Source organism: Pleurodeles waltl, chromosome 2_2, assembly GCF_031143425.1.
Source record: "Pleurodeles waltl isolate 20211129_DDA chromosome 2_2, aPleWal1.hap1.20221129, whole genome shotgun sequence".
Classification (NCBI taxonomy): Eukaryota; Metazoa; Chordata; class Amphibia; order Caudata; family Salamandridae; genus Pleurodeles; species Pleurodeles waltl.
Window position 1 is genome coordinate 317,379,033 of NC_090439.1, and position 24,533 is coordinate 317,403,565.

Sequence of the window (24,533 nt, forward strand, 5' to 3'; positions counted from 1 at the left end):
CCACTGGTTTATGATCTCGGTTTTGAGTGGAGCCACTACTGAATGTTTCATACTCGCTATACTTCCATTACAAATTCTTCCCTTGGTCAGGTCCCAGCTTGTGGCTATGGAGGCACTCAGGACATGTTTGATATTATGGTATCTGTATGCTTTGCCACACTCGCACCCTGAGCAACTCTGCTCTACTGACCCGAAAAGTAAGATGGCCATATTTTCTGACACCAAACTCAGATTACTGATCAGTCCTTTGACCACAGCATCTCCAAGCACAGTGGTTTCCCTGTGCGAAGTGGTTCCTCCTTTGCCCACCACACAGTAATTCCACGAATGTCACGTTCCTTCTCAGCATTCCTTCTTGCAATATATTCTCAGGAGTGAATGTTGGTCAATAGAGGTATTTCTCTCTCTTTCATTACCTGACTGTTTCTGAAGGAGGTATAATTCATCACTTTATAACCTTCCAATCTATAGGGAATTCCCCATTCTAGTCCCACATACTATCTTTTCAGTTCCTGCTCACTTTAGGAAACTACAATGCACAAGGGACCATTATGAGAAGCTTCACCGAGTCTGGACAGAGCTTGCTCCTACTCTACTATTGTTTACTCTGTATTCTGTATTGGCTCTTATTCCTTTGATGCTTCAGTGCACCTTCTTCTGAATGCTGGTACCACTTTTTCTGTTTTCTAGCCAGTCTCTTCTCTTAGGAAACCACTTAGGTTTCTGTGTCTCTACCACTTTTCTGTACTCCTATTAATAGTCTTGAGAGTCAGAGTTGTTGAAAGAAGCATGCAACATCATCTTCAACACAAAAAAGGAAGAGACCTTGGGATGCTCAATGTCTGGTCCTGCATCTTTCCTGCCAACTTTGAACTACACAAATAACTTGAATACTGTCCTCACTGAACTATAACGACAAGTTTTCCATACCGCTTTATTATTTATTTTTTGTTGCTGATTTGTGTATAGCCACTCCCTGCCAATCACAAATTGGAAACGATACATATGGCTACAACCAGTTTTCCAAAAGAAAGCATGGATAATCCATACATGGTTATTGAAAACATCCACTGGGGTTCTGCCATAAAATGCATACAACTTGATGTGATGCATCATTTACATGAGATATTTTTTAAGGCCGTGTCCGAAAGTATTTCAAATAAGATGACATCAAAGCAGCCAATTCTCTAAAGCAACAAGCCAGAGGGAGATGTGACTGTTAGCCCCTGTGGGTTGGTCACCGTTACAATACCATCTTCCAGAAGAACCTCAAACCATCTTTTAAGACAGGTGCGTGCAAAGTGCTCAACCTCTACTGTCCCTGATCCACGTGCATTATTATATTTATCTTTGTGTAAGTCCCCCAATCTAACATTATATGCGTTAACTTTGGGGTACCTTTTTATTTAGATTTGAAAAAATAAGCGAAGGACCCTTTACGTACAAGTCAGTGAATGAAGGCCTGCCTTTAATATGCAGATCACATACTGTTCCCGAAATACTTCCTGAAATGACAGATTTTCGATTTTTCTGACATAGACCAACGTTTCAACATTAAAACATGAAAAGATACAAACTGAAAAGACTGCAAAACGCTAATTCTTAGTAACGATAATCGAGGTGTTGCCCAGTCAACGAGAATGACCTGCTTGAGACCCGCTTTGTACACACAGGTGCTGCTGAAGAACGGATACCGTCAAATCGCTCATGCGCTGGCGGGTATTCAAGAAGGTGCACAGCATACCACCCCATTTGCCATCTAATATTCTTTATCCTTAATTTACAACCGTGCTGTATGTTGATTTCTCATTCAGTCATGAAGCAGAACACACTGAAATCACACAGCTCTGTTTTACCCTAGTTTAATTATACCACGCTCATAGGTGGAGCTTTGGGGACTCTGCATCAGAGCTAATAAAAAACAAACATTGAACAATCCTTTGGTCTCTAATTAGAAATATGAGGGAAAAACACAGTAGCCACTAAATTGGCAATGAGGGTAAGCAGCCATTACAAATCGAGAGCAATCAATCACTTTTGATCAAAAAGGGTCAGAGGTCATCAAAGGGCCCTGTTCACAGCATGCACTGGATGGATCCGGGCTCGTGACCTTTGCACTTTATGACCAGACCTACTTAGTTTATATGCTTTTATGATTGTTCATTACATTAGGTCAGCATCGGCTTTCTGCGGCTAAGGGGGATACGCTTATGACAATTGAGCGTAACACGATTATGATTTTGCCAATACGGCTCCGGAGGAGCAGCCATCATTTGCCGCGCGGTGCAACCACAGCAAGAGGACAAGTGATAGTCACATTAAACTTAATACTCTCTCGGAGAAAATGGAATATTGATCACTTATCATAAGGCTCAATAAGAAAAGCATAAGTAGGCTTGACATTAAGAATACAAAAAGCACTTACTTATCTCAAGCTGCCTGAGCCATATAATAGCCCAATTCCTTTCAGGACGAAATCCCCAAAATGCATTTTGTGTCACAGAAACATACGGAAGCGCCAGCTAAGCACGAGAGGCGCACTTGCATTAATTACCAGGGCCATGTGCTTTCAGTAAAGTACCAAGGTGCAGATAATACGCGGTTCAAGTGCATTGTCTTCTCCATAGTGTTTGGTTTTTTGCTCAATAATAAAATTTACTTTCGGCATCAGATTCGCGCACTGACTGACTGAGATGAATTAAAAGTGATGGATTGCTGCCACCAGAGCGCTAGCAATATAATATAATTGGGTTGTTAACCGCGTGGCTCGTGTATTTTATACAAAATCTTTGTAAAAGGTTTCAACTAAAAAGGAACCAAAAAACGGAGCCCCAGAGTGGGATAAGTAAACATAATGCTGTATTTATTCCATTTACTGTTTCGTAGTGCAGCTACCTCATTTACGAACAAATTGGTGACCGCTACAGTGGTACACAGAGGATCTGCACCCTGAGCCCTTACAGAACAGCATCTTGACAGAGGATTTAAAGTCCTGCAGCATAAACAGCCCCAAAGAGCGATGCTTTAGGATACACAGCGTAAGACTCTGGTGAGTCTATTAAAAGATAATACCGCTTATTAACCAAATATGTTGTGATAGGTCAGTGCCGAGGTTAAAAAGAAAACAGCAATTGAACCATTCCCCTAAATAAAGCTCGAGGGTGCAATATTACAATCGCTTTATTCAATAAAAATGCTTTTAAAATGGTACTCTGGTGATTGGGAAACCCTGGCATCATCAGTCAACCTAACTGCGGGAAGGTTCAATAAGCTGAATAATGAACCATTTACATTATTTTCCTTGGGCTCCAGTGATTTGCAAACACTGCATCAATAGAACTCTTTAGAAGATGCTGATTGAGATCCCCAGGTCTAGCTTTCACCTTTTAATCTTCCTTTCCATTAATACATGTGCGTTCATAATTTTACAAAGTGACAAGCAATCTTTCCAAATATTCTTCACACTGTCTCCTCTTCAATCATCTTTCCCCAAAGTGAACAGCGTACAGCCATTTCGATGTGTCTAGTGTTTAACACACACTTTTACTACCTACATACACAGGTACTCACATATTTACAATACCTTGATCGATGTTCAGGGGGATGCAACTTAGAAGATTCTGCAACCAGGGATCTCATGGCGAGCTCTCTAATAGGAATGCCCATTCCTGGACAACTGGAAGCAAAATTCTGTAAAGTGAACTGCACCAGTATTTACATATCTAGTCCATGGTTATCAACCAGTTCCATTTAAGGCTCAGCTGGTGTTAAACACAAGGCAGTTTAAAAAAAAAATTGTTTATTAAACGTAACTCACAAACAGCAGTACATTTCCCTTAGATTAGTAAGAGAGTAAACATTTTCTCTTTTCATGTACATCTTCACGTACTTGTAATTTCTATACAATACGGTTACATTTTAGTGTACTGACATACAACTTGAATTGGTGCAGTTTATAACAATAGGCATATCTTTAGTTTTGCTTAAGTATATTTAATGGTATTCTAAGTGATAACGGTAAGATTCGGCTGTGTAGGCGTGAAAGATGTTTATGCTTTGCTTGCGTGTTATGCGATTAGTGGTGACGCGGGGGCAGGGCTGACGGGTTAGTAGCAGCCACTCCTGACTCCCATGTTCACACCTGGGCGGATCTTCGCTTGTTGCCTACCTTTATGTTTTGGTCTAATATGATGGAATCAACTGAGGTATTACGGCAAGTATGATATGACCCTTGTCATGATTGCTAAGTATTTAACAGGAGGACTTTTTGCTTGTGCCTCGTGTTTCAAGTGGGGTACATATCGTCTCTAGACTCTATTTTTACTGCAAAGTGATCCCAGTGTCCCCTTCTTGTATCTGGCCCTTATGTTGCAGTTGCCTTATTGTGTAAGCCCCTGCTAGTGTGGAGCTGTGCAGGGCTTTAAGCCAGTCAGAATAAGGGGGCACATTAGGGGCCTTCCAGTGTGTAGCGATCAAGCACTTGTATGTTACAAACGCAAGATCTATAAACTTGTGAGTGTGTTTTTCATTCTTGCCCCGGAGTCGTATACCCAGCAAACAGGATTCCGGTGTGGGTGCAAGCGTGTTATCTATTATATATGCTACCGACACGGTGATGCGGCACCAACCAGTATTTATTGTGTGGCAGTCCCAGACCATATGGTAGAAATTAAAACATAAGGCAGTTAAGGAACTATTTAAATTACTCTTGAAGAAAAAAGAGCTCTGGTGGCACCGGACTCCACAGGGTTTATTTATTTTCAAAATGCTGAGTATTGAGGAGGACTTACTTACGTGAAAGAATGAATGATAGTGAACCACTAGGGTTCAGCATCATGTTCTTCTTCTCATTGACTATTGTTCGCAATCTCCCACTTGACCCCACAGCGTGTCCCCACCAAAGTGCTACTAAAGAAGATACAAAGCATAAGCATGCCTCTTCTTCAAGTTGCAGAATCAGCAGAGCACAGGGGATCTCTCCAAGCACTAAAGTAAAATCCAGCACCAGACTCTGAAGAAGAACATAGCAAAAACAGCAGTGGTTCAACACAACTTACGTATTAAGCCTGTATCTCTTCTCCGTGAAAATTCTATGTCCACCAAGATCTTTTGTCAATAACTGATGAAAGGTCTTGGTGGATGTAGAAGTTTTTTTAAGTGTTCACTGATGTTTGGCTTAAAAAAGGCCAGTCTATGGAAATGTGAAATATTTTTTGGACAGCAAAAATATATTGACATCGGCACCAAATGTATCATTAAAGAAAAGCAACCCTGCGTTTACCAGAAAAAATATGTTGATCAAGCAAAATGGCCACGAAATGAACAATGAAAACTGTCATCATAAGATATGTTGCCATTGACTGTGATTTCAACTATATATATATATATATATATATATATATATATATATATATATATATGCCTCTAAAAATCAAACAAATGTTACTAGACCTGCAGGTGTAGTGACTTAAATGATCTACTCGACCTAATTTTAATGCTCTTGACCCATAAACTGGTTTCAAATGATGTGATCGTGGGCAACTATTTTAATTCACTGAGCCACCTTTGTCACATATGAGAGCACCTTCAAATATGAGAGTTCAGCATGTCTGCTGTACCAAAATCAATTTTGTTTGATTTAATAGACAAATAGTTTTCTCTATATCTAATACAAATCTAGCGACATATAGGATCCTAACTATAACGTCCCTGTAACCTTTGGGTTTTTCAGAGTATATATATATATATATATATATATATATATATATATATATATATATATATATATATATATATGATTCTTCAACAGACGGACAATTAGCCATCTGACGGCTGCACCGATCCCTTCAGTTGATTTTCCATGGTAAAATAGACTCGCATCCAACAGGCTCGAATTCAGTTGATAATTTTATTTCTTAATACAGGTGACACAGCGTCCTGAAATGCGATGTCAACGCGTTTCGGCAAAAACGCCTTCTACTGGACAACCGTGGCTACAAAACCAACATCTTTTAAGTGTAAATTAACAGTCCTTCATTTGTGTCTATAACACCAGCGTGTAAACTAAAACAGCGGCCATCTTAAAACATGTTTGGTCAAGGAATTATGTTTCAATTTTCACAATTACTAAACGAATCACCTATGATCATTAGATTATTTCAAATAATTTATATAATTTACATAAATAAGCCATAATTATCTTATAAATAAGACATGATAAAGCATGATAAAACCCCAATGAACAATATATGATTAAGATTCAATCCAATGTCACTTCTTAATTATCCTATTCAATAAATAAATACATAAATAGATAATAACACATGTAATATGACAACAATTCATCACTTTCATCTATAGTCTATTACTAACGACAATGACTTACATGGTATATGGTTGTAATCTAATCTGTATAATTAAAACACCATCATGTTAGTAACGGGTTTTCATGTCTAGAAGACATTCGATCAATTGGGACATCCTAAATTATATCTTGATGCTTAGATATTTATCTAATGTCCACATCTTCTAAAGTGATTCTTCTTCATTTTTATCTATATATTAATTAATCCTATAGGTACATGTTAATGGTCTATAGTTTAGACAAGGCCTAAAGGCCTAAGCCTAAAGTGCAAAGTGCTAAGTGCTACGTGATACATTGAATAAGTGTGCAAAAACATGCAAGTAAAGTGCGACTAATTATTTAAAAGAACAATACTAAAAGAACTATATTCATTACTTCCTTCTTCACATCCTATATCCTATGAATATATGTATAAGTTCAATTTTTTGCAATTTTTTGCATGTATCAAATTTGTCAAATTTATATAAACAAACCTATACAGAATCATAAAAATGTAGCAGTTACAGTTATACTTATAGTTATCCTTATGTTAAGAGACTAAGGGCCAGAGGTAAAAAAGCCTGTTAGCATTTCTTAATGGTCTGAATTGCTATTTCAAGCCGTTAAGAAATGCAAACTGGGCTTTTTTTAATGTACAAAGCCCTTTAAGGAATCACAAATAGGGATTTTCTATTTGCAATTCATATTCTGATGTACCATGCATTTCCTAAATGCGAGTTGGGCATTTAGGAGATGCAATTACCATCAACTTGAACTCAACGGTAACCAGGTGCAATTTCAAAAAAGCATACTAAAGTGCTTTTTTAAAATTGCAATATAGCACACACATGCCCCTTAAGCATATGTGTGCTCTACAGGTGCAACCCTATTTTTTGGGGTGCATCAAGGAGGGACCTCTTGCTCATTGCCATCCTTGGTTCTGCATTTCCTAACGTGTGATTTCCTAATAAAAAATCCCTATTTAAGAAATGCATAAGAAGCCTATTGACTCAGTGAAAATTTGCATTTTCGTATGTTTGGCCCTATAACTCGTTCTTCAAAGTTACTCTCTGGCCGAGTTATAGTTTCTTGAGATACGTATAAGTATAAGCACTGAATTTCTATGGTTTTGTATCAGTAAAACGTCAACCTTCCTATAACGTCCTTGTAACCTTTGTTTTTATTCAGTAAACTTCTATGTTTTTTTTTAACACGCATGTTAATATTTCTGTCAGCTTGCGGCCAGCAAATCAGGGCCTTGCTTTTCCCCTGGATTCGAGAATTCATAGAGTAAAAAAAAAAAAAAAAAGCGTTTTTTTTTTTTTTTGGGCAGTGAGGGGTCCCTAAGGGACCCACTCCATGTGTCCTATTGGGCCAGGATACCCGTATCATATCTCTTATATGTTTTACACTGCTTTTTTTACCACCCTCAGCCAAAGCGAGAAACAAAATGACAGCAACAACTTTTGTATCAGGTTGCGACCAGGCAATCAGGGCCTTGCTTTTCCTCCGGATTCGAGAAGGATCTGCATTTCTAGATATACAAATGTATTTTTCCTTTATTAACTTTCAAACCTACTGAATGGATTTGCACCAAAAAGCATGCTCTTCGGACCAAAAGGTACCTTTCTGCTAAATTTGGAGTTATTCCGTCCAGTGGTTCAGGCTGCAGGCGTGTCTAAAGACTCTATGAGAATTAACAAGTAAACACACTTTTTTTTTTTTAACTCCCCCTTATTTTGTGGGCCCAGCTTGACGGATCACCCCAAAACTTTCCATGTACAACATGACCCTAGAGGGCACTTTCTCTGGAAAATTTTGTGAAGATTCGTCAAAAGGGTGCCAAAAATATAGGCGACTGCCAGTAGGAGATTATATACATAATATATATATATAGTTATTTAAGAGAAAAGTGCACTTCCCATCAATAACCCGAATGCCCTCAAAAACATTTTCTCTCACAAATGCATCCACAGAAACAGTGCAAAATACCTTCATCATTAAATTAAACACTACATGCCTGGATGATCCCTGTCCTCATTTAACCCAAGTGCAATTTACATTTCCTAGTAGGTTGTATCTTAAAAGAATTAAGATTACAGCTTAAAGACCTCAGACAGCTAAAGCCTTCTCTACGAGCACTTGCATTTGGACAAATCAAGAGTCATACAAAAACCCTGTCGAAATTCACTTTTTTCAAGTCCTTGTAAACCCACTCTTTCATTCACGACTCCTCATGCTATTTAGTTTACACAGTCGTGCTATGTAAATGTCATCATTTAATCATGCGTGTTGCACCAAATGCTGTGTCTTTCAGATTACACAAGTTAGAAAGCAGTTCTCTAGTTGCCAGTGGTATACACTCTTGTCCAAATAGGGACCACAATCCTAGTCAGGGTAAGTCACACACAATCCAAATTATCCTGTGCCCAAACTCCGGTAAGCTTAGCACTGAGCAGTCAAACTTAACTTAGAAGGCAATGTGAAAAGTATTTGTGCAATACTTCATACAGTAACACAGTGAAAATACCACAAAAATACACCACACAGGTTTAGAAAAATATAAGATTTTTTTCTAGTTAAATTAAGGCCAAAATGATAAAGATTCAATTGCACAAGTTGAGATATCACTTTTGCAAGATGAAAAAAGAGTCTTAAATCTTAGAAATCAACAGTTGTCTCTTGTTTGCACAAAGTACCTGGTTTGCGTCAAAATTACCATGCACGAAGACCACAGAGGAGGAGATGCCTGGAAAAATAAGGTGTGCATCGGATTTTCCGATGCCGCACAGATGATGCGTTGTTCCTTTCCACGCTGCAAGGGGCTTTGCGTTGATTTACGGCGCACAGTCTTGGTTCCTCACTGGAATGCGAAGATCTTCTTGCACCCAGGGACGATGAAAGTAAAATCCTGGGCATACGGGATGAAGTCACAGGCGTTGAGTCGATCTGTTAGGTGATGCCCAGATGTTTCTGTCGCACAGCAGGTGCTTTATTGAATCTTAACTCAGGAAGTCAGAGTGCGTAGTTCCGGCTTGGCTTTGTGTTGATCCGTTATGGCAATGTGTCGAATTTCCGAACGCAACGCAGGCACTGCATCGACCTTCGCTCAGGAAGTCGGGCTGCGTCGTTCCGGTTCGGCTGTGTGGCGATTTTCTCATCACAGGGCAGGCTGTGAGTAGGTTCCGACAAGCTGTGCGTCGATTTTTGGCATACAAGGAGTTTCCCTGAAGAGTTGAAGTCTTTTTGGCCCTGAGACTTCAGAAAACAGGAGGCAGGCTCAATCCAAGCACTTGGAGCACTTCTCAGCAAAATCGGAGGGCAGCAGGGCAACAGCAGGTCAGCAGTCCTTCACAGCAAAGCTGTCCAGATGAGTCATTTGGGCAGCCAGGCAGTTCCTCTTGACAGGTTCAGGTCCCGAAGTGTCTAATTTGGGGTCAGGGACCCAGTTTATATACCCAAAAATGCCTTTGAAGTGTGGGAGGCTTCAAAGAGTGGATTTGAAGTGCACAAGGTTCCCTTTAAATTCAGGTCTGTCTGCCAGGGTCCCTGTAGGGGGTTTGGCAGTAAATTTTGTGAGGGCAGGCCACTAGCTTTTGGAGGGTGTCAGGCCCTCCACCCTCCCAGCCCAGAAAGGCCCATTCAGTAGGCAGATGAGTGCAGGTGTGACTTAGTATCCTTTGTTCGTGGTTGTCTGGGTGGAATGCACAAGGGAGCTGTCAACCAGCCCAGCCCAGATGTGAACTGGAGACAGACTGTAAGGTACAGATGGATTTCAGGGGCAGGGATATGCTCACTTTCTAAAAGTGGCATTTCTAAAATTGTAATCTAAAATCCAACCTCACCAATAAGTAGGATTTGTTATTACCATTCTGGCCACACTAAATTTGACCGGGTTACCCTTTGCTGATCAGAATATACCACTCAAACAGTATATGAGGTTAGCCCTAATGCAATCCTACGAAAGGAGCAGGCCTCACAGTAGTGGAAAACCAATTTAGGAGATTTCCATTACCAGGACATATACAACACACAGGTACATTCCCTGCCTTTTACCTAGAAAGCAACCTGCCCTATGGGTTATCTAGGGCCCACGTTAGAGGTGACTTATATGTAGAAAAAGGAGAGTTTAGGGCTTTGCAAGTACTTTCAAATGCCAAGTCGAAGTGGCAGTGACACTGCACATACAGGCCTTGCAATGACAGGCCTGAGAACAGGGTTAAGAGGCTACTTATGTGGGTGACACAACCAGTGCTTCAGTCCATTAGTAGCATTCAATTTACAGGCCCTGGGCACAGGTAGTGCACTTTTCTGGGGACTTACAAGAAAAAACAAATATGCCAATTGGGTATGAGCAAATGTTACCATGTTTTAGGGAGAGAGCACATGCACTTTAGCACTGGTTAGCAGTGGTAAAGTGTCCAGAGTCCTAAAGCCAGCAAAAATGAGGTCAGAAAAAGAAGAGGAGCAAGGCAAAAAGTTTGGGGTGACCCTGCAGAGAGATCATTTCCAACAACCATGTATTTATTGTAAAAGTGACCATCTACCCCATGACACATGACCATTAAAGACTATGCTAAAAAAATACATGTGGTGATTAAATGCTAAGGACGTTATCTCTAGCCCACACATTTACAACCACACAAGGTAAGGTCTAATAGCTCCCAAATTGCCAACCTTCACCTACTGCAGCTCACGTACAGCCAGTGCTGGAGTGGCCTTTCAGGCACTCTAGAACTATCAAATGGGCTAGATCATAGAACCATTGTGCGGGCAGTTTATTTTTTGGTCCCGTGGGCTGGGACCAAAAAAATACAGTTATTAGTTGGTGCGCGATCTTTTCTTTTACTCATAAACCATCAACATATACAAAGGCACTGAGTTGTGATGAACTTGGATGATGATTTATATTGCCTTTTACTATAGATAAATTTGACTATTTGGGAGTTCTTCGTGTTTGACAAGTGAACTCCCTATTAAGTAGTAAGTTACTCATTGATTAATTAATGGAAATGTAAAATATGTAAAAAGATAGGACTTAGAAATGTTGCTTTTATTTCTGTTCCTCTTATGTGTAGGCCAGGTAGTCAGATGACTAGGTCCTGAAGAGACCAGTCACACAAGGTTGAAACGTTGACGAACCCTCCGTCTTGGTTGGTATGAGTAATTTAATTTCAACGGATTACCACTGACATGCAAACCCTGTTATGAATGTTATCAATCAATGCATACAACCATTGGGAATTGTACAGTCTCATCTATTTTCTTTGTATATAAGATTAGCATTGGAGTACTGCATTGTCTGTACTATGATCACTTATCTTGGTGATTGTTACACTTGACTGGATTGATAGTGATGGTGACAGGAATTTATAAAGTGCAGGGCTACTCAAGAGTGTCCTGGCGCTGAAGACCTACCCAAATGCAAAACACGTAGGGACACACCTGCAAAGCATTTTTCTTTGTTGCAGATGGATCGATTCTCAGAAACAACAAGTTTGCGACTAGAAAAATGTTTCTTGGGACGTGCAAAGTCAAATTGCAATTCGGTGATAAGAAGGTGCGTGTTCAGGAAGTCCTTTCCTACTACCAAATCTGAATGAAATGTAAGATTGTTTTGCGACCGTGAATACAGTCACAAAACAATTGCAGTGAACACCAATTTCAAATTGGTGTTAACCCATTTGCAAACGGGAAGGGGTCCCTGAGGGACCCTGAAGTAAGTACACTGGCTCTTCTTGTTCTTTCCTTACAAGTTTATTTCCAGTTATAATGTACAGACAGAGATACATGTGCTCGCCATCCCCAAACCGGCACAACTCCGACCTTTCATATGAAAACATTCCAATCCCCAGTCACAGCCTGCCCCAACATTCCACTGCCCCAACATTCCACTGCCCCTGATGTCATAGCATTCTTCTTCATACATCACTACACATCCCCTTCCCTTAAAAAAAAAATCACAAAAAAACAAGAAAAAATAATAATATGTATATAAATAAATATATATATTTTTATTTAATCACACACAAAATTTTCTAATACCTTAGGTTTTCTCAAAACCCTGCCGAAACAACTTTTCTTCACTTCACCACAAGCTACATATTTATTCTGTTCACGCTCATTCACATTACATTCAAATTCTCCCATATTAATACGAGTCTGGACACCTTCCTGACAGCCCCTAGCTCCCAATTCCCCAATAACTCTAGAATCTTTGTTACCATCAATATCACACTCCAACCACCAATATTTGTTATTATTACCTTCCAGCAAATCATACTGCACAAATTGTTGTTTGCAAGGCTTAGCAATAGCAACGCGACTCATGTGACATACACTGCCATCATCCAAAATGACAGTATTTCTCATCACTTTCTTAATTCTTATAGGCTCGCCAAACTTGCTCTCACCTTTAGCCACTTTCCTTACGGATTTCACTCTCACCCAATCTCCCACATTCAAATGTGCTTCTTTAGTGCCATATTTATTATTAAAATATTTCTTGTTCTTTTCTTGTGAACTCTTTATGCACTTTCTTACATGGTCCTTGCTCCAAAGTACTTGCCTGCTTCTTTGCATCCAACCAGGGTTAATCTTCGAAAATGGAATTCTACCTCGCATTATATCAAACGGACTTTGACCTATTGTCTCATGAGGTGTCACTCTATAAGCCCATAACATTTTCCTTAACTCAGAATCTATATTACTTTTGTTTCCATGCTTTGCAATTTGAATGATGCCCTTGAAAATCCTATTTATACGTTCCACTACAGCATTCCCCCTGGGATGATATAAAGCTGTAAACCTTGGTTCAATACCAGTCATTTTAGCAAAAGTTTTCATTTCCTCAGATTTAAATTGAACACCATTGTCCGTCAATAAAATTCTGGGAAATCCTTCCCTCAAAAATATTTCCTCCAAAAAATTAATCACTGCCTTGGTATCAATTTTATGTAACACAGAAAATTCAATCCACCTTGAAAACAAATCAACTAAAACAACAATAAACTTTGAAGTCCCATCATGCCACGTAATAGGACCCATAATGTCTAAAGCAACTTCTTCCCATGGTATATTAGGACAACTTGAAGAAGAAATTGGCGGGTTAAGTGTCTTTTGAGATTTGTCACTATTCTCACACTCCATGCAGTCACGTACATATCTCTCAATTTCCACATCAATCTTTGGCCACCAATAAAGTACTTTAATTCCTCTTTTGGTGCGAGATATTCCTGAATGACCTTCATGTCCAATAGCGATAAGTTTATTTCTAATACCACAGGGGGGAATAATCTTCCCACCTCTACACACAAAATCACCTTCAATACTCAATTCATCTCTCACTTCCCAAAAAGCTCTTAACATATCACTGCTTTTGACTTTCTTGTCATTATACCAGCCGAACATCACTTTGTTTTTAACTTCTTTCAACACTTCGTCTTTCTCATACTCCATGATCCATTCTTCTTTTTGCAATGAGCTTAAAGTATTCTCATCAAACACACCAGCTACACACCAGTCATTCCATGGATGTTGATCCAACTCTCTTAAAGGTAAGGACATTCTACTTAAAAAATCTGCAGTAACATTTTTTACCCCAGGAACATACTGCACTTCATATAAGAAATCTTGTAGTCTCATAGATAGTCTAGCTATTCTCGCAGATGCTCTACATAAACCTTCTGTAGTTAACAATTTAGTAAGAGGCTTACGGTCAGTCCGTATGATGCATTTTTGCCCCCAAACAAATTTCCGAAAGTGTTCTAATGCCCATACACATGCCAAAGTTTCTCTCTCTATTACAGAGTATTTTTCCTCTGTGGGAGACAAAGAACGGGATGCAAATGCAACCACATATTCTTTACCCACATTGTCACTCTGTGTTAATACACTACCAAGGCCCTTACCACTCGCATCCGTAGTGATAATAGAACAAACTTTTGGATCGTACCCATGCAACATTGGAGCACTCACAATTGCATTCTTAATTTCCTGAAGAGCCTTCTGACAACTTACATTCCATTCAAATTTCACTTTGTTTTTTAGTAACAGTCTCATTTGGTAGGTTTTAGCTGAAATATTTTCTACAAATTTCTAATAAAACTCGGATAGACCTAAAAAGGATCTCAAATCATCTTTAGATGTGGGGCATTCTTAATAGCTTCCACCAACTTTTTTTTAGGTCTTATGCCTTCATGATCAATCTCATGTCCTAAATACGTTACTTTTCTCTGTGCAAATCTACATTTACTGATCTCTGCGGTCAAACCTTTTTCTTGTAAGATGTTCAAAACATTCCTCAATTCCTTATCATGATGTTTCTTGCTACTTCCCATAACTAAAATATCATCTTGAAAGAATGTAATATTAGGCAAATGTCCAAATAACTGCGCCATCAACCTTTGAAAGACGGCAGCCGCCGACGCCAAACCAAATGGCATACGTTTGAAACGAAAACAACCCCATGGTGTACAAAAAGTTGTAAGATGTCTGCTATGATAGTCCAACCTAACCTGGTGGTAAGCAGACGACAAGTCCAAAGCGGAAAACCATTTAGCATCTTTCGTGGCAGACAACATCTCATCAATACGAGGCAAAGGAAACTGATCTACTATGATATTATTGTTCAAACCTCTCAAATCCACACACAAACGCACTTTGCCATTAGCTTTACGCGCAACAACCAAAGGTGAAACCCACTCAGAAGCTTCAACTGGTTCTATAATCTGTGAATTTTGTAACCTGTCCAACTCTTTTTTTACCTCTTCCCTGACAATAAACGGAATATTCCGTACCTTATGAATTTTTGGTTTGGCATCCTTTTTGAGTCTAATCTGATGTATACAGCCTTTCAGTTGACCTACTTGCCCATTGAACACTCCTGGAAACTCTTGTGTGATCCATTTTTTTGTGTCTTCTTCATCACACATTACTAAGACTTGCTCTACACTGTTAGGATCAAGCACAATATGCAGTTTCTTTTGGTCTTTCCAGCCTAATACCGACGGACCATCCTTAGCCACATATAATTTACATACGGCTTGTCTTTGCCTAAATTTGAATACCAGCAATCTAAAACCAATAATATCTATTCTATCACCAGTGTAACTTTCAGGCGAAATGTTAGAGGTTTCTAAATGTTCTCCTAAACTATGTACAAAATGCTTTTGCCATGTGCATTCTGAAACAATACTGTATGGGGAACAAGAGTCTGCTGCCACCTGCAGCATAACTCCCCCAAATGATACCCAACACAAGGGTTTGTTTGACGTTTGTCCTGAAATGTTCAAAACCACAGTTTTGTGACCCCTCAGTTTATAATTTACGTCTTCATCACTGTCATCAGAACAGTCTTCCACCACTTCCTTAATGCAGGCCACTTTACTGTTCACCTTCTTCATTTGTTTCTTCCTGCACACCCTAGCAAAATGGCCTACAATTCCACATTCCAAACACTTAGCATTTTTAGCTGGACACCCATCAAATTTTGCAGAATGAAAGGAACTCCCGCAACGGAAACACTCATTTCTGGATCGATCAGACATGTTAGATTTTTGATTCTTTGCAAAAGTTTGATTTTTCTCTTTTTTAAAGTCATTATCCCGCTTATCCATGGACCATTTGTTGTGCTTGTGATCACTAACTTTGGCAACGACTTCTTCAAAGTTCTTATCCTGTGCCAAAGTGATTTTCGCACATCTTTCGGATAATTCTGCTTTCTTCACTAAAGCAATAATATCCTTTAGACGGGATTCGCCTTCAATCCACAACCTCTCTTGAATAGATTTGTTTTTAGTATACATTGCAATCTGGTCCCGTACCAGTTCATCATGTAGACCAGCAAACCTACATGAGCAAGCTAAATGTTTTAAAGCAGAAACGTAGCTCTCTATGTCCTCGTGTTTCTCTTGTTTCCTGTGGAAAAATGTGTGACGAGTAACCGCAATGCAAACAGCAGGAGAAAAATGATCATTTAAATCCAAAATAGCACTTTGAAACACATCTTCATCGCCTCTATCGTGTTTTTGTAGTTGATTGTAAATATGAAGACCTTCAGGGCCTAAACAGTGCATGAAGATCCTTTTTTTTCTTTCAGCAGAGATTAAACCATTGCAATCTTCTAAGTTTGCGATGTAATTCAAAAAATATTCCTTCCACTCCTTCCATTGTACAGCTGGTTCACCAGGAGACGCTAAAAATTCCTTTGGTGTACTCAACTGCAAAGAAAGCGACGTCCCTGTACCAGAAGAATCTCCACTCGAAGACAAAGTGTACTAAAAATTATAGCTGTAAAATATAACTCTTTAGCTTACTTCTTCAGCAAGACATATATCTCTGTTATAATAATTTCTGTTAGTTTTCCTTTGTGCCGGATAAACTTCAGCAATGAAGTTGCTAAAAAGTTAAGAATAGTAAAAATAATACCATGTACTTGGTACTAATTAACATTAAAGGGGCGCTGTTCCTGCTCCCATGTAACTTCCAGCGCAAGAACCAGCACGTTCACAAGACATTGTTATTAAGCATTATGTTGTCCAGGCAACCAGTAACCACGCGGGGGTGCACGCGAGGACCGACGCGATGAAAAATCTAATGTTTGAGCAGTACACACGCGTCTCAAACAAAGTAAACAAACGGCAACTGTATTAGAGAAAGAGAAAAATAAAAATGAATAAATAATTTAAAAAAAACTTCCCTCACTTGCTTAAAATAAGTTGCCTTTAACAAAGCAGGTCCGAAAATAGCTGCTCTCCAATCCTCAGTCTGATGTCTGTAGCGTTGCCTTCCAATAATTGCAGTTTTCTCAGTCCAATGCTTGCTGCTTTACGATCCGGCTCGTCGCCATGTGAAGTAAGTACACTGGCTCTTCTTGTTCTTTCCTTACAAGTTTATTTCCAGTTATAATGTACAGACAGAGATACATGCGCTCGCCATCCCCAAACCGGCACAACTCCGACCTTTCATATGAAAACATTCCAATCCCCAGTCACAGCCTGCCCCAACATTCCACTGCCCCAACATTCCACTGCCCCTGATGTCATAGCAGTCTTCTTTTACATACAAACCAATACATCACTACAGACCCCTTCCCCTTTGTGAATGGAAGCGCACAGACCACTGCCTACTCTCAAAAAATGAAAAGAAAACGTCAATTTTTTTGTTTGAAATGCATCCTGTTTTTCTTTATGGAAAATTGGGTGCATTTAAAAAAAAACTGCTTTATTTAAAAAGCAGTCACAGACAAGGCGGTCTGCTATCCCCAGCAGGCCACCATCCCTGTGAATGTGGCCATTATCAATGGGGTCACAAATTGCAACCTCCTTCATGACTATTGATGAGGTAGGTCATTTGCGACTCCATTGCGAATTGAAAACAGTGTACTTAACACTGTAGTACATTTTGCTTTGCGCAAATAGCAAATCGCAAAACAAAAGGTCATACATCTGGCCCATAATGTACAAAAAGCCAGGTCTTGAACTTTTTTTGAAAGACAGCCTCATTCTTCGTTTGGAGCAAATCAAGGGATAATGTGTTCCAACCTTGCGGACGAAGGAGAGAAAAGGAACAGCCGCCTGCCACTGGAGTCAAAACACTACAAGATGCAAACTACGTTAGTCCTGTTTTTTGTCTTCTTTGTAATTAAATTTGGTCCGGTGATTAAGTCTGATTAACTCTGAATTCCTTCTAAGACACATAAGAAAATATTACTTTTCAATGAGTCCCATGCGACAATTGTTATATTAATACGTTTGCCATAGTTAGGTATTTTTTACAGAACTGCTTTGTACTCAAACAATTGAGACAGACCTCATTCTTATAGGCACTCTAGCCATGTAAGCCTCCTCAACACCCTTGAATCCACTCACTATTACCTTTTCATGATTACTTAAAGACAGATACCTTAGAATTTACCCTCACTTTGCACCTCCAGCCAGGACAGAGGTAAACTCTTGCTGTCAAGTTACACGGGTATGAGTGTTTTTTTTTAGTAGGTCATGTCACTAAATTTGCTAGCCGCCTTGTCGGGTCGAAGAGAAGAAAGTTACACCCTTGTACCAATAGTAGACACTTGAGTTAGTGTTTATAATTTTAGGATATAATAACAAGAAAATACCATTCATCCAGGAAAAAAACACATTGATCCAAAAGGAAACAATTATTCACAAATAAATTAAATATCAAAGAGAGAAAAGTCTCAAGAAGATGAGAACTGAGGCGTTGAAGATGCCAAGCTGACAGAATTAATACTAGTGCTAGAAAGCATGGCCTACCTCACATACTGTAATTCTGCAATCAAATAGACACCTCCATGGAGTAAAAGGCCATCTACATTGTATTTTCTATTGTAACAGCGGCTTCATTGATGATGTTATCCACCAAGGTATTGGTTAGTAATAACTATAACAGTACTGTGGTGCGGAAATCACTTCAAAATTAGGTAACAACAGCAGCAATGATGTACATCAAAAAATGACTAGCAAATCTGGCCAAACAGAGTGAAGTATTCGATGCTGCTAAAACAACTATTAACATAATATATATATTTAACAATCAAAATAGAATTACCTCATCAGGACTAGAAGCCTGGTATGTGCGATTTTCATCACAGAAGTCTTGATCCACCTCAGCATTGTCTGTTTCGCCATTAACTCCAGCTCGCGATTCATATACAGGGGTCACATTATGGCATAAAGCCAGAGCTTTCACCGCCTCATGGATCCGACTGTTGACAGTCTTACGAACTTTTGGCACTGAAGTCTGAACTTTTCTCGAGGGGGTCGAGCTTGCATTGTTGCTGCTTGCTTGAGACTGAGTCTAAAGGTAAAAAGTAAACCAGACAGGAAAATAACAGTTGGTCTGGCAAAAAAACGACAAAGCAATCAATTGAGTTGCTTCTCAAAATACATTTCTGCCAGTGTTAGTCAGTACTGTAGAAGTAACGTGAGCTTTCCCTGGAAGTGATGCAGAAGGCTGACAACAGGATCCTCGTGCTTCCTCTTCAGGGTACCTCACACTTGGAAGGCTGTCAAAGGAATAAGGTCTCAGTCAGCTGAACCCTGAGCACCTTACAGCAAACAAGAATTTATGCTAAAGTATGTTTTCAAATTTTCCTAAATGATGCTTGTGAGAAGAGGAGCTTCCCGAAATGCCAATGTATAAGTGGTTATATGTAATATTTGCATACATAAATGCATATTTCATTTACCACTTTGTACCGAGGTTGGTCTCTTGCTAAATTAAGGTTTTAGACTGTGTTAAGTTCTTCACCAACCTAAACAAACAAATGCCATTAAAACAGTTGATTTCTGCCTTAAACGACAAAAAAGGACTATTTTTCGGAGCCAGTTTATTATGTGATGTTGAATTTTATTCACCCGGGTACTGCAAAAAGACTCGGCGAATGATTAAAAGCCTTTACAATTTTGTTTCCAGCATTTCGCCTTCTCTGAAATAAACAAAATGTAACCTTCTTCTCTATAATTTTTTTTTAATTTAGCTGCCTTACATCTCACCACCCCTATTTTCTGCCTACTGGGGTCTTGGCAAGCCTCAAGACTCTAACCATATGATCGCTGCACAGGGAGGAAAAAAATTGCTAATCTTGAGTCATATTTAAAAAAAATCATGTTGTTCCTGAAACAACCATCAATTTAACACCATAGCGCGTGTGTGGGGCTCCAGTCAAGCTCAGCTGTCTCTGACAGAATTTATCTCCTCCAGTGAAGCAGATTATTTTGATTATTAACCTCCTACTTGGGAGAGGCCTTTTAGGGCAGGATGTGAAATGACAACCTCCTCGGATCCCACCAGGGCCATCAAACACTTTTCTGTTAACTTCGGAGCAACTTCACAGCAGCCCCCTTTTGAAACCAAGCCTCTTGTTTTTTGACTGGGTGTACTGAGCCACTGAACCATGAACATTCTGCCCATCAAATTACAGTGTTGTCTAATAAAGGGTTTAACTTTTCGGCTCATCTGGCAGCGCTTTTCAACTCTCGCTCCAACCGCTGCATCTGTATTCAGTGATCGCCGACGCCATTATAGCCGCAAATAAATTAAGCCGATTTGCTCCTTTTGAATTATGTTATGTTTATTGATGCCTGTATAATTTAATTTCACACAAATTCCATTAAAGATTATGCCCTCTGTCATGAAATGCTTCCAGTGGGGAAACATAATCAGGTTATAATAGATCTGTACGATGCATTACAGTTGGCCCACTAGTCTACTGCCATCTTACTAATAAAACAGCAGACAAACATGAGATAAATTCAATTGTCACATGGGAATGAAGGTCCAAATGTCCAACAAAACAGACACTTTTATTATCACGGATTAAAAATAAACTCGAGTGCCTGTATTTCCAAAATGAAAGGAGATCCAATATTTCCGCAACGAGTGCATGCCTCGTCTATTTTAGGTTGTTGCTTCTTGGGAACCTGGTCGTAGGAATTTAATTTGGAGCATTCCAACACAGCTCAGTAGCACAAATCTTTTTGTGAGGATCTCACACAACCATATCACTTGTATTTTGGAACGCACTCAGTGCTCCATTCAAACAGTAAAATGAAATACACAATACAAAAACGAGGAGCTGCGCTCAGAAAAAAAAGACAGCAGGTGCTGGCTGAAGAAAGATTTGTACGGATGTTTGGAACAGGAATACATTTGATAGCAACAGCACACTTTTGTGTCATAATACATAACCTACTGTTTCTTAACAGAAAGGAAATTATCCTGCCAAATTAAAGAAGATGACAGATTATTCTTTCAGATCAACCAATTGCAGAAACGGTGAAAAAGTTATAGAAGATGTGTGGCTTAATAACAGGTGATTATCGTGCACTTAATCGCCGGATTTGAAGGAGAAAGATCCACAACTGAACTTTGGAAAGCAGACCTATGCCTTTATTTTTCCGTTCTTGTGAACCAAGGACATTTTCATTGTTTTTTTACGGCACTTAATATTCAGAGTCAGGAGAAGCTGCCACGTTGGACCAGATGGAGACTCTTCACAGGGGTGAAATGAATTATTATGTTTCGTAGGTCGTCTGGAAAATAAAGATAATGGTGAAAGATCCTGCAAGGTTACGCCAATGGCGGACGCTGAATGTAGAAATTATCTGAAAGGAAAGTTAGAAAACTGCATCAAGAGAAAATAAGTGCCTGGTGACTTCTCTGATAAATGTAACTCCCTGCTACTATAATGCTGTGATAAGCGAATTTGTACAGCGTATTCCCACCGAAGTGCTCCGCCGATATTGCATTTGGTTGTATTCTATGACTGTTTACCAAGGAGCATCATTAGGATGTGACTGACAGCGCTGCAGCAGATTCACATATTTTATGAGTGATGGATTTTATTGGAAGTGGATGGCTAGATGCAGTTGAGAACCTCTACGGAGCATTATGTGAACAAATGTGTCTGCCAAAGAACACTAATGTTTGTTTCACTCTGCTGGGATGTATAGATGTCCATTATGTGGTTGCGGGTGGCTGCTGCGATCATGTGGCTTATGACAAAAAGTCAACATATCTCTGTAGGTTCAATGAAAGCTTGGACTAATTATGCTGCTGCCCTGTACCATAAGATATGTAACTTCTTCTGCAGGGTGTTACAAACGTTGATAAACATAATAAAATAAGAGAAAGTGAAAAAGATAATGCTAATTCACAAAGTGATATGGCCAGTAGTAAAAGTGAAACACAAAAAAATAATTATCTCAAGCTGTTGACTGCACAGTCTTACAGTTTTGGAGATATTGATGGTGTTCATGTTGCAGCAAACACGTGGATTTAGTCACAATGTTCTGCTATGAAAACCAATTGGAATTTACAAATCCAATACCAAGTCTATTCACTGCTGCAAAATAAAATAATTCAATGTATAGATAAGTACAAGCAAGTCATTGCAGAATTTTGTGTACCTTTTGAAACCAGTAGTTAATATTAGTCTCGATTATTTCAAAGCCAGGGGCTGTCCCAATCTGTGAGGCCTCAAGCAAAGCCTGCACTACAAGAACTTTTTTTCACACATACTTCTCCGTTCTGGCAGGCACTCTAAACCCACAGCTATGCACCACTGTAGTCAGGGTGTGAGTGCAAAAGTCTGAACTTAAACACCTGTTTGGGAGGTCGATGTTTACACGGAGATCTTTGAAAAATACCATTGCTGCAAAGTTAAAATTACATAAACATGTTTTTGCAGTATTGGATCCTTTATAGATTCACATGCTTATGTCAACAAAGTAGCAAACATTAAACAAATGGGAGGCAGTTGTAAAGAGGTGCCTTTCATCAGAGCACATCTTTCAGGTCCATCTCCCCTGCTACTGTGGCAATCTTTGCATCTATGTCAAGACTGCTATATTTGGCAGTATAAAATATCAAGAGGTACCCATGTGTTCACTTTACATACTTCTGTCAATGTTATATTGACAGGAAAGCAGCAGTGGAATGCCCATTGACTCTCTGGGAAGCTGCCTTTTGGCCTTTTTGCACTCTTATGTGATGGATTCTACTATCAAGCTATTGCTGATTGAGCTACAGCCTAGTCCTAGGCTACAGCCTTTTGAAACAATGTACTCAGCATTTTTCTTCATTCTAAATATTAAACCAATGCACTCGTAACATCTAGTGTTGCAGGACTACCTGCTGAGGTTAAGGGTTGTTTAAAAAGGAGTTGACACTCAAAGAATATCTCTAAATGTACGTATAGCTTTGAGCCTCTTAGAATTTTTTTATCGGTCATTTTGTTTTGAAGCAAGCAGCATTTATAATGGACTTCTATGTTGCCCAAAATGTGCAAGTCTTTCTTGTCTGTGAGAGACAAAGCCTTGTTTTTGCCATGGCAGTTGTAAGCAAGAATTATGATGTCTTTTTATTAACATTTTGCATCATACAGTAAATATGTATTATGAGCAGCATTTGATATTCAACTTCAATCCCTTACGGGGCTTACACAAGGTATAATCTGTATCTATCTTCCTTTCGCCGCTTTTACAGACTCTGATATCTCCATAAACTCCTATCACACGGCAAGAACGTTAAATGATAATCCTTCATGGGTCCATCCCATGGTGTTTCCTTCACCTTCAAAGAAAACCCCTCTGTAGACCCTCCAGGTTCCCCATATCCCCCCCCCCCACTTCTTTGGGAACCCCTTACTCCGATATATCATCTCTTCTGCTCGCTGGCACCAATCGAGGTCTACTTGCCAGTCCTCTGCCCTCGGGGGTTGCAAGTAAAAATGTTCGAATCCTGTTACCTCAGCAGAGAAGCCTCTGCTGTGTATCTCTGCTCAAATACTTATCACCCATTTTCTATAAGAATCAGGGACACCAGTTTTAGCCCGCTATCCAGTTTCATTGCTAACCATACGACAACGTCTTTGCCTTTGGGGAGAAAATGTATAAAAGTGAAGCAATTTCTAGACAGGTTAGCACTACATGCTCAATAGCATTGTGAAGGTGAAGCTATGTCGGTTTGTTTCACAATTACTAACTTCTTTGCTTTATGTTAATAAAAACGTTCCAGACGCAAAGTACACAGTGAAAGTAGCTTATTTAACATATCTTAAGGCACATTTCGGATATTTCCTTAAATTTACCTTACTGGTATTAGATTTAGCACTCCCAGAAAATGAAAGGATCACATTAACTCTTCTTATAGGGATATAGCTGCTAGAATTTTGTCTATGCAGATATTAATATCTATATTAAGATCAAAGTAAGATATTTGATGTAAGAAGAGTGCACAGCTTGAAAGCAGCAGATATTAAACAGGAAGTCACAAATGTAATTTTCAAGGAAAGAGCTGGGCATGCCAAAAAACATCTTAAGTCACTGACTTTTGACTGTGAGCATAATGGTTTGATTTCCTTCTTTATAAAGTAAATGAGCTAAAATAAACCTTTAAAAAGTAATACCGTAATCCTGGAGACATAAGGAGATGGTACAAAAGCACATCATAAACATTATTGTTGAGACTAAGATCTCCTTTGCCATCATATCAGTAACAAAATCCTTTCTATTCACTAAAGTATGCTGTTCCTGCCCGTGAAAGGAAGAGTACCTTCCTGCAATGTGGGGAAGTGTTTAAATGTACAAATTCTTGCACTCCAGGAGCCATGCAGCAAGACTGAGGAAACTATGACTGTGATTGAGAATTTTGCTTTTGTCCTCGG

General features: G+C 39.3%; 1 protein-coding gene across 2 annotated transcripts in view; it reads right to left on the bottom strand.

The window, feature by feature from the left end:
• The window catches only part of ATP9B (ATPase phospholipid transporting 9B (putative)), a 2,250,419-nt gene that overhangs the window by 641,937 nt on the left and 1,583,949 nt on the right, over nucleotides 1-24,533 (bottom strand). For both annotated transcript variants that reach the window (XM_069219789.1, XM_069219790.1), the window contains exon 15: nucleotides 18,914-19,162. In XM_069219789.1, coding sequence (XP_069075890.1) covers nucleotides 18,914-19,162 — 249 coding nt within the window. The remainder of the gene's footprint in view (nucleotides 1-18,913; nucleotides 19,163-24,533) is intronic.